Raw genomic sequence first — 16448 nt, forward strand, 5'->3', positions numbered from 1 at the left:
TGTAACATTTAAAAGGGCACTCCACCAATTTTACAATTGAAATTCAGTTTGTATAATGTCTACTGTGTCTCTGTAGTGAGCTTTCCAAGTCTGAAAATAAAACCTGACGATGTCACCAGGGTTATCTCGGTTTGGGCTTGAGACTTTTTAACAGTAAGTCTTTGTTGCTAACAGGAGATGGGGGGTTTGAAATAAGTGCTAATTTAGGCTGCAGGGAGAGTGTAATGAAAGAAGCTATTTAGTTGCATAATGGGAAATGTAGGATCCGTTGTTTTGGAACTAAAAGTTAGGAGAAATCCTTGCTCTGTTGCTTTGATTTTGATTTCTTATTTTATGAAAATAGCAATGCTATATTGCTGGAATACCCCTTTAAAACAGATAATGATTGCTATTAACACTATTCTTGACTTGATGTCTGTTAGAGTGAGACTGGTAGAGCAGCCAAGTAAAAAATATATGAAACCAGAGACATGCAGTTTTAATTTTTGCTAGAATTGAGTTGTGGTGACATTACCACACAATTTTGCAACTGTGAAACTGCGGCTATTCATTGTAGGATGAGCAATCCTTGTTGGGGATATCGACAGAGTACAGGGTGATGCCCCCAAACCTTGTGTTGGGGTCAGTAGCAATTAGACCCACACAACTTTAGAAGGCAAAAGACAAGTCTTTTATTTGAGGCTCTCTTGTGACACCCAGAGTTTATAACTACATGGACTGATTGCGAACTAGTCAGAATAATGTTAGTGTGAATTGCTGAGCAGTGTTTGAGCGGCTGATTGTTCTGATGTCCTGAAGATGCCAGAGCTGATGCTCCTTGCTAAGAAATGTCCTATTTCCCACTTTCTGCCTCTCTCTCCCTCTCCCTCTTTCTCCTTCTCCTATGTGTATTCCTTTCATCCTTCATTCTCCCTGCAACTCACTAACCCTCTCTCCTTCTCAGTTACCTTTTCCATTCACTGCCTCTTCAGCCAATTGTTCCCCCCCTTTCTTGAACCCTCTCTCCCTTCCTGCTCTGCAATTTGCCCCCCACCCCACCGTCATTATCTATTGCCCTCCTTGTTTTTCCATTTTTTCCCCCTCTAAGCTTATGAATTAGACTCTCCCCTTTCAATGGTGTGGATCATAGGAGCTTGTAATATGTTAAGCACTGTCATCCCCATAAAGCTGTATCTATAAAAAGAACATTGTACATATTCATCTTTTTCTTCAAAGGAAAATGCGACAACGACATGTACTCCCTTGTACAGGAGAAAGGACATGCATTAAATCCATTTACCGCGTACACTACCAGTATGTCTTCTTTGAATTCCACTGACACTGTTGTTCCGACCTCCATCATCACTTCAATAGTAAAAATGCACTCCCCAGGTTTTTCTCTGACCCCACGTTAGTGACACGCTGCCGCACAGACCATAAATTGTGATGAGAAACCAAATTAACAACATGCTGTGATTGCACAGTGGGGAAAAATCGGTTCAGAAATATGAATCAGTATCATAACGCACGAGCCTGGCACAAACAGGGGCCTCAGTAGGCAGCAAGGCTGGCTGACAGACAGCTCAAGAACGGTCCCAGCTGTTCCTCAAATAGTTACATTTACCCCTGGCCCTTTGGTTATACACACAAACACCACCTTTTCACAGCACCACACCATTGATGCATGTAACTGATTGTTTTACTTGCTGAGTAAAACACAGACAGGAAAATGGAAGTTGTCTCCTGCCCTGATAGGATTTCTGAAGGTGTTTGTGTCTTTGTCAGTCCTAATTGTGTGTGTCTGTGTGTGTGATTGTGTGTGAGTATATGCATATTTACATGTGCTGTTGGCCTTGCAGAGCCTCTCACTTATGCAAAGGGCAAAGCAAGACTAGATGTGATTCTCTCCTACTTGCTCAGTGAATACAGAGATGTTGGGCAGAATGAAGCAGTTAATTAAACACATTGGTGTACCGTGTAGATGGAAAATAAGATTTATTTTGTAGAGAAAATACATTATGCATCATTGCAGGTGTCCTATTATAGAATTTGTTGCAGGCTAAATAGGTTACTTACTTGATTCACTTTAAGCATGGAAGAAAATGAGAGTACATGCACTAGTGTATGAAGTGATACATACCCCCTAAACAAGTAAACAGTCAGTACATTCTCTTTCACCATTAATGAAGATTTGTAGTTGCGCCATAAAGAGAAATGATTATGTGCAGCAGGGAGAGGGGAGGAGGAGTCATTTACTGCCATCCAAATTATTATGAGTGACAAACAGACCATTGGGTAACGGATGATTGCTCATGGATATGAGAGATTACCCTTCCCAATCGGCTATTTTTTGAACAGACCATCATAAAACAGACTTGGAAAATAAACATTCACAGTGTGACCTGCTCCCTTCAGGTAGTTGTTTTGGGATCCCGCAGTACTGATTTAACTGCTATAGGAATTCTGATGAAAGCCTGCGGCACTTTTTTAATTTAATGTGTTCCATTTGCTATATTGTCCTCAAAGTGCATTGAATTTATCTGCCATCTCTTGTGCTCTATTTGTCTTTTATCAACTGTCTATTGTTCCCAGTTTATGAGGCAGCATGTGAGTCCAAAACAATTTTTCCAGTGACACAATAAAGTTTATCATCTAACAAAATCCTGTGGCTTAGAGCAATCAGAGTAAAATTGACATGAAAGTTTTTGTGCCCTGATTAATGGCATGCAATGTGCTGGCAATGAAAGAAATGTTGTAGTGCCCCCCTTTGGCACTAGTCAGTGTAAACGTCATGCATTAATGGAGCAACAATGCATATTTTATTCAAAGCGTCATCAACAAAATTTTCAAAAATTCTTAGGACAGTAGTTCAGTTTCAGTGACCATCTGGAAAGCAACACCACTGATGCATTATATGTCAAAGAATTCTTCATGAGGGTTAGGGTAAAACAACATTTTGATGTGTGGACAAACACAACAGCAAGAGGACATTGGCTGCAGGGCTCAGGACATTTGGCAAGGTATATTGGACACAATAAACGGATGACAACTTGAAAAGTCTGCAGTGTCAGATGAAAGTATGCTACATCGAGAGTTTCAGACTGTATCATTACATTAGCCATTTGGCTGATGCCTCTGACTTTTTGTACCAAAGAAAGTAGAGGTGGTCTTGTTCTTTCAGTCTCTGACACACTGAGATGTTTATGTTTCAATGGAAAATTACACATCTTCTCTTTTTAAGAGTGTTTCACAAGTGCTTTCCTATTGCACAGTCGTGGAATTCATTAAGGTATTATGTTATTATGTATTATTGCTACTGTGTTCATTTAGGATTCTTTATGACTTTTTATCTTGCTTTTTAAATAGCATCTACACCTGGCGGGTATTTCTTTTGAAAGATTAGAGTGTATAATAATTCTTATTATGGTACTGGCTTTATGTTGTGTTGTGTTACGTTATACCGCAAATATTTATTAATGAATACAGAAACATAATCAGAGTCCCCAAAACAGAAGAATGTTAACTTGAGAATAATCAGAGTCCCCAAAACATCTTGAGAGTTAACTTGTAATAAGTGACTTGTTGTCTCTGGCACAAACAGTGTGTGTGAGTTGATATAGATACACTTTTAACTCTGTGATACAGATATATTTACTGAAATACCCTATATATGAGAAAGGGTGAAAAGGAGAGAGGACCATATATATTATTCTATATAAGTATACAGTATATCTTAATGGTGACTGTTATCAACAGTCAGCGCTTCAACTGTCAAAAATTTCCCAAATATTACCTAACTGACCTATGACTTAAATGTAAATACTCAAGCAGTGCATAAATATCCACAGCAATGTGGATATAATAAATACATGATTACATGAATAACTAAGTAACACTAAAATGTAAAAATTCAGACTTTCAGAAAGAAATGAGCCTTACTTTGAACACCACTTGGACCACCAGTCAGTCTATGCATGAAAGGTTTTTTGCCTTCACCCTTCGTACATCACAGTATCTTTCTTCAAACAAATCCTAAGCCCAGTATCCACAAGCCTACTGAGCTATGCGCTTTCAAGCTCCTCAACTTGACTTATTTTTGGCATGTATTATTTCCTCTATCTCTCTCCTTGATACTCCATTTCTATACGATTGACTGTAGTGTATGCTTAGTCAAGGACACCTCTTCTTCCATATGGCATTTAACCATTTTTCGTTATTATGGCCTATTCCAAAAGGGGGGCGAAAACAGCACTACTAGTAATCAAAGTTAAAATCCAAAATAACCCTCCATTGATTTGCTCCTGACCTTAAAGGTGATTCAGCCAATATAGAGATATCCATCATGAGGCCTGGTTACAGAGTACCGCCTGGAAAGATAGAGCCCTTACCTAGCAAAACAAAGGTCAACAAAAACCTCCCAGTAGGCATCATTCGTTGCAAAGTATCCACACCCCTTTCAAAACACAACAAAGACGAACAGTAGTGTTATACATATACACCCCCTTGATTGCTGAGTATTGATTTCATGAGGTCCAGAAAAAAAAAAATAGATTTTGAGATTGAACATAACCATTGATCAGAGGAAACGTGCAAGGTAGGGGGAAAATTACTCTTTTGTCGCTTGTCTGCTGTCATACCTTCGGATCATGCATCTTCCAAGTCTGCACTATATCAAATCAGAGCTGCTGCAGCACTTAGGAGTTATATTTAGAGGTAATTTGTTTTTAGAAATCCAAGCACTTTTCTCTTAGATCTATGACAAGCTGTACTCTGAGCCACAGGCATAAAATGTGGAGGGAAGAGAAAATAATTTTTCATCAGCACAACCAGGAATACAACAATGACGACTGCAAAGACAGCACCCTTAGTAGACAGAAATCTTAAATTGATGTCCCCAAAGAGAATGATTTTATCTGCATGGCTGTGCTGCACCTTCACAATTCATACTGATAGAATGTGCATAATCGCAGCCCCTCACTATTCTTGTCTGCATGCTTGATGAAACGGAAATCGGCTCTATACAACGGAAACCGAGGCTTTCTAGAGAATGACTATTACCCCACGAATGTGTCACCGCAATTTAGAAAAGGGCTTTGAAATATTCCATTTGGTGGTTTTAAATTGCCAACCACTGAGATGAAAAATACTAAAATCAAATACACTGCCACACTGAAACACATGCAAAAATACACACACCAAATGCAGACCATTGCACAAGGAAACAACATATGTGTGTGTCTGGGTAGCCAAGTATAATAAATGTTTCCCAAAGTCTGTGTGCTGCTGGTGTTTTACTTCCTTGCAGAAACAGTATTTTATGGCTAGATACCAATACCTCCACAAAGTGCTACTGAGCCATATTGCACCTGATGCCAGGCCACCACTGTGAGAGCTGCTGTACAACACAAAACTGTGAGCCAACAACACATCTAATAGGACGCCTGTCTCTCTAGCCTCCAATCTTCCAAACAAACAGTAACATCAACACTTCAGTTTCCCCAAAAAGGGAAAAAGGAAAGAAGCACTGAACAAGAATCTGTCTTTTTCTATATAAAGACAACGGCGGAGGCTGAAACAATACTGACTGTTTTTCACTTTCCAAGTAAACATCTTCTTCCAGTTATTGGGGACATGTTTTTTAGATGCAAACACCTCATGGAAAGCTGTGAAACTCAATCCTTAACTTTCAAACCACCTCATTAACATTTAGCTTTAGCTGCAGATTCTCCATAAAGTGTTAGACCAATTCTGTACATGCCAACCTGCTCCACCTGTAGGTTTAGACCTGCAGATGTGGACACGTCAATCTCGTCACCTTAATCTGACTATTATTTCCTTGATTAATCATTTTTGTCTGTAAAATGTCTGTCATAAGCTCTCACAGCCCAAGATGATGTCTTCAAATGTCTTTTTTGTCTTTATTCAACCAACAGTCAAACAGTTTACTATAATCCATGGCAAAGCAAAGCTTCAAATCTGAGAAGCTGGAACCAGCAAATGTTTGTCATTTTGATTGTTCAGTTATCAAAATAGTTGCCAATTCATTTGCTGTCGATGGACTAATCAACTAATTAATTAATGAGCTAATTGTTGCGGCTCTAATCAAGTTTTAGTCAACCGACATTGATAATTTTCTTTTGGCCTCTGCATCATCCTCTTCTTTAAGACCCCCTTCCTTTCCTCTCCAATACAAACTGCAATATGGAGGACACACAAGGACACTCCCAGCTATGTGAACTATACTCTTTTGAGTATTTGGTAGAAAACATGCTTGTGTTGTAAAAAATGTTTACATTTTGCAGGTTAAAACATCCAATAAGTACACACACACACACAGCAAGTATTAAAGGTTAAGTGTGTAAGATTTAGTGGCATCAATCAACTGTCTAGTCTACCACCCGCAGCCAGATTATGGTACTTTGATAGCGGTAAAAAAAAAGAAGAAGAAAAATATAGGCCTAAATACTTTGATAGCAGTGCTGACATAGATCTCAGACATGACAGCAACAGTTACTGACAAAATCATTTGCTCTTTAGTGGTTTTGCCTGCAATATAAAAGCGCAAGAACAATTTTTGCAGCAATGCTTTATTTCAAATTGAATTGAGAGCTTTTGAATGACATTAAAAACAGTCTGTAGCCTGCTTGACACACCTCTGACCATCAGAAAATATGATCCCTCTAAATGTCCTCTGCCTGGAGATACTGGGGAAATGAAAATAAGTGTCCGTAGTTTGATGGAAGTGGATCAAATGGCAGAACACAAACACTGCAGCACATGCTTTATTGTAAGCCTGTGAAACAGTCACTTCATAATCAATTTGTTGAGGGGAAAAAATTCTCCCAATATGGGATCAAACCCACAACTTATATGGGAGAGTCTTGCACTTTACCAGCTTAGCTAACCAAACACTGCAACATTTAGGTGAAATATTATGTTATGTTCTCACCCCTATCTAATGGATAAAAAAAATTGCTCCGATGCAAAACATATTAGTCGACTGGGGCACAGGCATCTCTCATGTAAATTTTTTATTTATTTTTGATTGAAGTGTATGAAATGTGTTAGTATGTGCCTTACCAGCTTCCCTAATATTCCCTTTATATTCCTAATATTGGTCATGTCACAAAGGGATTTGATCGGAGCATAAGCACACATACCTATTTTATGTATGCTATGTTACCTGTGAGCATGTAAAAAATTTGCCACTGCTGCACAGTCACACTAGGCACTGGATTGCTCTCACTACTACCTTTAAAACAGTCTGTCTCTGTTATAAGCCTGAAAGGAAACCTCTTCTAGAAAAATCCTCATAAAGTCTGTTAAGACTGCTGCTGGCTGTACATCTCTGGGTGTGCTTTTACTGGCTGAGGCTGCCTGTATTTCACCTGGGTCTGTGTGACCTGCTAAAGATGTCAGGACTGGGTCTGTGCTGTTACTGGATTTCGATCAACTGTGCTCAGGCTGCCTTATGATCCAGCATCTACTCTACTTACAAGTTTAAGCATAGACCCTGTAAATAATATGCATCAATACTTGCTAGATATTATTGTTATCAGCTGTATCAGGCCCATTCAAACTGGCTCCCCCATTTTCCTTAAACATTTTCAAAGCTAAAATAGTATTTATATATGTATATATTAGGGTTGGGTGGTATGGCCAAAAATGTTCACGATAAAAAAATTCATACCATTCGATATTGATAATTATGAGGATAAATGTCTTCATGAGTTTAAAGGCTGATTTTTGCTCCTTAGTGAAAGCTGAAGAAAGTTAACAAGATAGTTAATTTGTGGTTTTAATTATTCTTTATGGTCAGAACATGAAAATCACTTACCAAACAGTGGATCACATGCCAAATCTGAGGTAGAACATTCAAAACAATTATGTTCAAATATTTTTTCAACAAACATGCATGAGTAAAATTAAGTTAAATCTTTTTTCAGTCCCTTTTCCTCAATGAAATAAATATATTAATAGAAAAAGTAAGTGTTAATTTGTTCATGATTCAAATTAAAACAACAAACAAACAAACAACAACAAACAATTATTCAATGCTGATTGAACATTTGTATGGCAGCCCTAAGCAGCCATCGATTCGTATCTTTATTTTACTCCGTTTTCCCGTGATAACGGGATAATTTCCTCGAACGTTTCTTAATGGTAATTTCAAGGCACTTTCAGTGTCACTGATTAACTCAGTTGGTAAGGTACAAGACTGATAGTCTTAAGATTGTGAGTTTGATCCTTATGGAAGAAAGAAAGATAGTCCAATATTGTCCTCTCAACATTGTAAACACTCGCTTTCAACATTGACTCGTTTTTTGCGACTATTCACATCATTAACAATGTGCCTTCTCACATTAACCAGTAGTTTTATTTTGAAAGTGTAACTGGATGTTGCAGATGTAGCCAATTATTGCTAACTTGACCGTGGAGCACTACACGTCCAAAAACAGCGCCAAGGGGTCTTGACAATCTAACTGGGGCACAGCACATGGATACAGGGGCATGTGCCCCAGTGAAAAGGGTCTAGCGACGTCCATGCTGTATATTATTGCTTCTTCTTCTTCTTCTTCGTACCTATGTATTCAACGTGGTGATGAGCATCTACACTGCCAGAATTCTACAGGAAGAAGAATATAGTGACGAAACATGCTATGTAGAGCAGTTTGTCGATTTTGGGGTATTGTAGAAACATGGTCCCGCAACATGGCGATGTCCGTGTAAGAGGACCTGTGGTGTATGTAGATAGAAATGGCTCATTCTAAGGTTATAAAAACATAATGGTTCATTATGCGAGGTCTTTATACTCCAATGAAAACATAGTTATGGATCTTGTATTGCATTTCTCTCAACAGAACCTCAGAAATATTACACACTGCAACAACACAGTTGTAACATTCATTGCCTGTAGGTGGCACAATAAAGAAGCTATTACTTCCCTATTTTCCCCTCCTACTTGTTGCTTGTCACTTCTAACCTGCTACTACTCTCACTGCTTTTAGATTTCACAGATTGGACTGGAAGTGGAGGTCTAAAAACTTCTGCCCCTGCAGTGTGATGATATTGGCTTCATTTGGGTTCAGCTTCTTCATATCAGTGACCCTGTGTCCTTGATAATGCTCTCATGACCAAAATTTGACCTGGTTTTAAATGGAGAATGGACATAGATGGATGAATAAGTGCCTTAATAAATACACAGACCATGACCAAAGGCCAATGTGTACATCATGGAACCCTTAAATCAAATGATTAGTCAATCATCCAACGAAGGTTAAAATCAAGGGCAACTGGACTTGGTTGAAGATACTGGAAGACGTTTCGTCCCTCATCCAAAGGACTTCTTCAGTTCTGACTGACTGGCAGGGAAACTCAGCTATTTAACCTCAGTGGGGTCGTTGGCCCGGGTCATCGATACCGCTGGTTCGTTAGTGTTCCTTGTTGCTGTGACGACAGTCGTTACAGTCGTTAAGACTACCTGTGGCCAAGACTGAACGACCATCGTTGGTATCTTCACCTGAGGCCAATAGGTTACGTTTGTTGAGTTTCCTGGGAAGTGATGAAAGGACAGCATTGTAAGTGGGGGATAAGTGGTGGCGTAGACCCCCTCCCCTGTTCAATGACGGCTTCTCCACCCTGGTGTAGATGGCTTCCTTGACAAAGTCACCAGGGTGTAGAAACACAAAGTCAATGCTGTCCTTTCATCACTTCCCAGGAAACTCAACAAACGTAACCTATTGACCTCAGGTGAAGATACCAACGATGGTCGTTCAGTCTTGGCCACAGGTAGTCTTAACGACTGTAACGACTGTCGTCACAGCAACAAGGAACACTAATGAACCAGCGGTATCGATGACCAGGGATAACGACCCCACTGAGGTTAAATAGCGGAGTTTCCCTGCCAGTCAGTCAGAACTGAAGAAGTCCTTTGGATGAGGGACGAAACGTCTTCCAGTATCTTCAACCAAGTCCAGTTGCCCTTGATTTTAACCTTCGTTGGATAACTATGACCTCGATGACTGAGAATCTTCATAGACGATTAGTCAATCAGTTGCATTTTTCTGTATGCATAGCAGAAGCCTAAATGTTTTTTTTTTAAACAATCAAGTCAGTTGTTCAGTTAACATCAATGGAGAATTTATGAAGAAATCAAAAATGTCTTAAACTGCTGATCTGAAAGCATCTCACAGGCAACTGAGATTGTATGGTTTGCCTGCCTAGGTCTATCCCAATCTATTCTCTAACTAAATGGAACATGCATTCCCCAGTGCTGCCTCCTCAACATTGATAGTTAAGTGGTGTAGTTGAGAGTCTAAACAGGTATCTATTAAACTATCCTCACATACCATTTTAATTGCTGTTGAAATATGTGGTGGGATCACAGCAACCTCCACTGAGCAGTCTATCTCCTCAATTACCTTCACATCACCCCACTTTGTTTCCCTGACCGTGCTTCTCCCCTGCCTGCTCTCCTGTCACATATCAAAAATCCAGTCGACAGCCGCAGACATAAACAAGAGCAGCAGTAGTCACTACCAAGGAAGATTCATGAAGGTGCGTGGGCATGCCATGGTCACAGGTTATAAAGTGAATAATACTGGAAATATAATATACTGTAGATACAATTCTCAACGAGATAAATAAACAAATATCCATTGGAATGATGTTATCGTGCTTTAGTGAACACATAGGAAATACATATGGGGTTTATATGTGGCATTGTAGTTGTCACTAAAAAATTAATAAACACAGTTATTGCATTAACATATCTCAACGATAATGTGATTGCAGATTTCTGACTTGTCAGGTTTTCTAAATTTCAACCACTGCTTGGATAAGGCTAAATAAATGCACACATTTTTATCAGTGAATGTGCCTCCAGGCAGTTAACAGAGTTTAATCCCCTCTGAAAACGGCACCTGAGGTTCAGAAGACAGTCCACCTTGAATCTGTAGCCTTGACTCCGGAAAGCAGCCTCTCCTCAACCTATTACATTTAATCTCAACAAACGGTGAGCTATTTTTTTTCCTGAAGACAAGATATTGCCAATCTCTCTCCCCCAAGAGTACTGCTTATATTAAAAGTGATCCCTGAGAAGAACTGACTTAATCAGAACCAGCAAACTATATCCAACCTTCGCAGGGACCTGTCAGCAACATCTAAGAGCCTGGCCCAGGCCTAAAACCATGGGCGTGAGGCCAGTGGGTGAGCTGAGTAGTACTTTGGTACACCACTAAGGCTATCCAGTGAGATGTCAGCACTAAAAGAGGCATCAAGGATCCAGGGAGTAAAATTGTTACTGTTCCAATTTCCTGTATCCTGGAAAATTGTATATTGTTCCTTCCAGTTCTAGGTGAACACGTGATTCTTCTGTAGACTGTCCACTTTGTTTCTCATACTTCTGCTCTTCTTCTTCTGCTACTGTTGTGAAGATCTAAAACCTGAGGGGCAGTGGGATAATGCCCCAAATTCCCTGTAGATAGTGTATAATTACACAGACAAATTGTAATCCTGATTAGCCCCAGCAGTCTTTCCAGCCTGTTTACATAATCACATTGAGAGAAAGTCTTCATCGAGGGCTCAGTGGCCAGATTACTGTCTGTGCAGAACCCACCTGATTACCAGCAATTAGTGAATGCCTGGTATAAAGTTTTAAAAAAGGAAGCTAGAGGAATATTTGTCATCACAAGAAACAGAAGTGGTGGGAAACAACAGATGGACAATTTTCAACAATCTGCTCACCATCGTTAATCGTTCATTGTCATTTGACGTGCTAATGTCAGTGTGGCAAAAAGGCTGGTGCCTGTATGATCTGTTTATTCTCTCCTGTGGCATCCCTCAGTTTCCCAGGACGAGCATGTCCCCTCCTGGTTTTTCCTTATCAGGTGTACTGAATATTTGAGGAGATTCTGATCCGCAAAGTACCATTTGAAATGGATATGAAGCTTAAAATGTAAAGTAACATACATCACTTTCAATAAGAAATATTATGAAATAATTATATATATTATGAATAATATGAAATAACCATTAACAATAAGGGCAGATCCGGGAAGCTGTGGGCATGACTCCAATCAGGAGCTTTGCCACTTAAAGTTTGAGAAGATCTCTGCTCTCTCACATTATATTATCTAATACTTACACAAGCATGTGTCATGAGAATGGTCTGCTCTCACATCTGTGACTGTTTCATTATTGAGATTGTGAATGTGATTCATAAGTAAACAGCTGTTGTACTGAAGAGAAGATACAGTAAAGTGCTCAATGTCAGTATAAAAGAATTCGATAAATATTTGACCCCTTTGTTCTGTTATTGAAAAATTTTTTTTAGCTTCATAAGTGTGTGTCTGTGTCAAACAGTTCTATAAGTTCCCCAAAGATTAGATGACACAGTTGCAGCGGATGTCCTTGGTTATTTAGTAGCAGACTGCTTCAGTGAGAAAATGTATTTGTTTTTATTCTAAATCATTGTGCAGTTTAATTAATTCATTATTAGTTAACTCACTAAATTGCATTTTATGATATGTGTAAAGTGCCAAGAATCAGACAGGTGACTGAGATAAATTTGTGAAAAGCGCATCAGAACTGTGCACAACCCATGCACAGGATCCTCCTGGCTTCAAAATAATCTTTGTAATGTGAAAATCAACTCTACTGAGCCGGTGATGTACAAACTTTGCTAGATAGAGGGCTTTTTTTTTACAGCATCATTATCTTAGCAGGAGAAGTGAGCCACAGTCCAGATCTAGTAGATATCTTTTTACTTTTGCAAACATTGTGTCAGTTGTCAGAGCAGAGGAACAACAGCTGTTCCATGGCTCTTCCTCCTAGCCTTGCTCTGTGTCATTTCCTTCGTTCTTTTTCCAAAAGAAGACTCAGGCCTCCTCCTCCTCCTTCTCCTCCTCCTCCTACTCCTTTCCTCCCTCCCCTCAACAATTCCTGGCTGGCTTGCTCCCTAATAAGTAACAGAACTAGGAGGATTGGCAGTGGCCTCGAGGTTTGACATTGCCACAATGTGGGTGGTGATGAAACAGCACTGTGCTCGACTCTGCTTAACGCGACTTGGCTCATTCTTGGTGGGCGCTGCTACTCTGCATGCTGCACATTTCATCCACCCCCAATAGACAGACATTAGAATTAGTCACAGGGTGAACAATCTGCATGTAAATTGAAATCTGTGAGTGCCCCATCCTCAAACACAAGTAGGTGCATTCAACAGATGAAAAGCCATGCAAACACACACACACACACACACACACACACACAATGTCCCTGACTTACACACAAACACATTGAGAAGAAAAACACACAAACATACTCAGTGTTTATAATCAACATGTAATTGACATTACAATGAAGCAAGACATTCATTTGTATTTGTATTCTATACATGTTTAAATGGCAGTGCCCAATGAATGAGCACACATTAATTGCAGCAACAATTGCTTTGACTTGACTTTCATAAAAGATGTAGTATGTAAATAGCATGCATCAAATTACTGTGGCAGACAAGGGGAAGAAAAACAGAGGTGGTCAGAAAGTTAAGTACAAAGTCTATGAATTTTGAACTGCATCAGAAAAGTGACATTTCAGTAGTGCTGAATAAAATTAGCTGATGCATATAAGAAACAAAAATGGAACCAGCGGTTACCTCACCAGCTAGAGCAAATATTCAAATGGACAGACCCTGAGAAAGAGCCACTAGAATACTAACAAGCCCACCTTACACCTGCCTGCACTGGCAAGTCAGATAAACACCAGTCGACAAATTGGTCCCACGCTATTAATTTCCTCGGCCCCCTAAATGGTTCCAGTAATATTTCTGGTGAGAAATTGGCCTGGCTCGAATCCCACATAAATACTTGAAAACTCGACCCAGAAAAGAGAAAAGGCTCTAGCCTAAATAAATTAGAGTATCTTAACATCCTATAGGAAATCTGCAGAGCATGCACTTGCGCCTCAACAATTCACTAGTTACCCCACTAAGCAAAGCAGCTCACGTAGGCTATTAGAAGGAGCGTAGGCTACCGCAGGAATATCTATTGAGCGACTCAAAGCCTGCATTGAGCGCAAAACCGGTGAACTACGTCCCTTAAAACTCCATCCAGTAAACCGTGGCGGCCCATTTGGCGCACGGTGTAACGTTTAAGCTTTTGATTTCTCGCACGCACGCACACACACATACACACATGCACACCAAGCGCATCAGAAAACATGAGAGAATTACTGCAGTGGCTCGTACCTTTCACACAAGTGAACATCAGTGAAAAGATGAGATTCCAAAAAACAATTCCCGTCCTAATCCTCATCGTTTTGGCTTGAACAAAGTCCCCTCGGCCACATTTAACGCATCTCCTGTTGAAAATGTCCCGTAGTTCAATAGATCCGTCGTAGTATCCGTCTCTGTAAATCCCCTTCATGTTCGCAACTAATACATGTAACCGATAGCCTATTTTATTTATTTTTTTGCTTTCTGTTGGGTAGGTGCCCTCTCCCTTCTCACAGGAGTAACCGGCAGAGCCGCCAAACGCGTTATGTCAGCTGATAGGAGAGAAGTGAGCAACACTGAATTTTAGGATAGGACCACAGCAACCTGGACGAGGGCTCAACCATCTCTGCTGAGAGGGGCATCAAGTGTGAGGATCTCTGGTGCTGCGCTCTTGCATTTGCTGTTCAACATCTTTCCTTTTTAATCTCTGTAGAAACCGGCCGAGGACAGACAGGAGTCCAGCCTACAGTTTGAATGCTTTTATCGATCTGCAATTGAACCACGTAGGGGGAGAGAGAGAGAGAGAGAGAGAGAGAGAGAGAGAGAGAGAGAGAGAGAGAGGAGGTGGTGTTTGTGGTGGTGGAGAGGGGAGGGGGTGTAGTGAAGAGAGTGCGTCCTGTGAAAGTATGATGTGGCTGATGTGCGGGTAACAAATCGTGAAGTGGTAACAGTGAGGTGTGGGTGGCAAAGGGAGGAGGAGGCACGTCTTTATAGGGAAGGACGTAAATTCTGAGAAAGAAATGAACTCTGTTAATGACAGCATCTGGTTTATGTGAGTGAGAAGGGGGGTGTTAGGTGAGACTCAGACAGGCAGCATCCCCTTCCGAAAGCTGATGAAAGAAATTCGCCTGGTAGGCAATCCCACCATAACTCTGATTTTCATTTTGGAGATCGAGCGGAGCCGTTATTGGGAGTGATGGGACTGGGCAATTTGCAATGCAAAGATGGGATGATGACGGCGCAAAGCGCAGCTCAGCTGCAGTGGGGCTCTTCTGCCATCTAGCTTTGGAAGAGTCACCGACCTCTGCTTGAAACGGGGAGGAAAAAGGCGAGCAGTGGAGTGAAAGGCTGTGATTGCAAATTGAACGATCATGCGGTGTACAACACATTCAGATAGGGTTTCTTCAAGAGCTGTTGATTCTTTGCGTATGTCCTTGCTTCTTTTTTCCATCATCATAGTCTCTGGATTCTTATAGCTCAAAATAGCCCAACAAATTAAAGTTTCTACTGTCAAAACAGCAGCTTTGAAAGGAGCTTGGATATTATGTGAGGTTTCAGTCAATTATGTGCATTATGTAGTTTCGGGTTTGAATATGCTCTCTTAATAATTGTACCTGCAATGACCTCCATAGAAATCAATATCCTGTCCAAAATCCTCCATATTGGCAAGATTTATTAGCGTGAAGTCATATGGGTAAATACATAAGGAAACCTAATAAATTAACCCTGAGCCTGACTGTGTGTTAGAGGCGAAGCCAAAACGGTCTCGTCTCAAAACTGTCTGCGAGCTGTCCATGGTGCTGAAATCTGAAAAAAGTGTCTACTTGGAATTGCGGTCACTTCAGTAAGGAAACGAACTTGTGTTTTCAAATAATGTGCATCGGAATAATATACTATTAATTAATTCTTGTATTTAAAACTAGTTAATTGACTGTTAGTATAAGTAAACACTATCAAAGAGCAAATCCACTTTCCAAATGAACATCTTTTTGCATGTTTCTGATCTTTGTCCAAGGTTAGTTGGCTAGACAGGGTAAACCTCCCACCCCTTCCCGTGCTCTCCCTTGGGAGAATGAATCGAGAAAACAGCTTGATCCTGCTCTAATCTCTGTCTAATTATAAGGCAGCAGAGGGCAATGGGATTGTTGTCCTTTGGCCAAATATTCAGAAAACATAATTCATAAAAAACAAAACAACAACTCTGGGGGCCAACTGGAGATAAATATCACATTCATAATTGTAATGCCTTGAGATTTATCTGGGATTGTTGTAGATAGCTGTAGCACTTTGTGGGCATTGGATTTTGTGAATTATATTTCAGTTCTTATTTGTTGTGTCTTTGCCAGCTCAATGAAATGCATTGTAGCATTTTGTGAAAATCTCATTTTACACGTTTCTGTGGACAGCTTGATACTAATCTATCTCGTTCTAACCTTACAAACTGAGCTGCTACAACATGAGCGATAGATTTGTACCC

General features: G+C 40.1%; 1 protein-coding gene across 1 annotated transcript in view; it reads right to left on the reverse strand.

The window, feature by feature from the left end:
• LOC123968671 (CUB and sushi domain-containing protein 3-like) overlaps positions 1-14707 on the reverse strand; it is a 279670-nt gene extending 264963 nt beyond the window's left edge. The window contains exon 1 of the mRNA XM_046045555.1: positions 14225-14707. Coding sequence (XP_045901511.1) covers positions 14225-14402 — 178 coding nt within the window. The 5' untranslated portion in view covers positions 14403-14707. The remainder of the gene's footprint in view (positions 1-14224) is intronic.
• Between the last annotated feature and the right edge of the window lie 1741 nt (positions 14708-16448).

This window comes from Micropterus dolomieu, linkage group LG03 (genome assembly GCF_021292245.1).
Source record: "Micropterus dolomieu isolate WLL.071019.BEF.003 ecotype Adirondacks linkage group LG03, ASM2129224v1, whole genome shotgun sequence".
NCBI classification, from domain to species: domain Eukaryota; kingdom Metazoa; phylum Chordata; class Actinopteri; order Centrarchiformes; family Centrarchidae; genus Micropterus; species Micropterus dolomieu.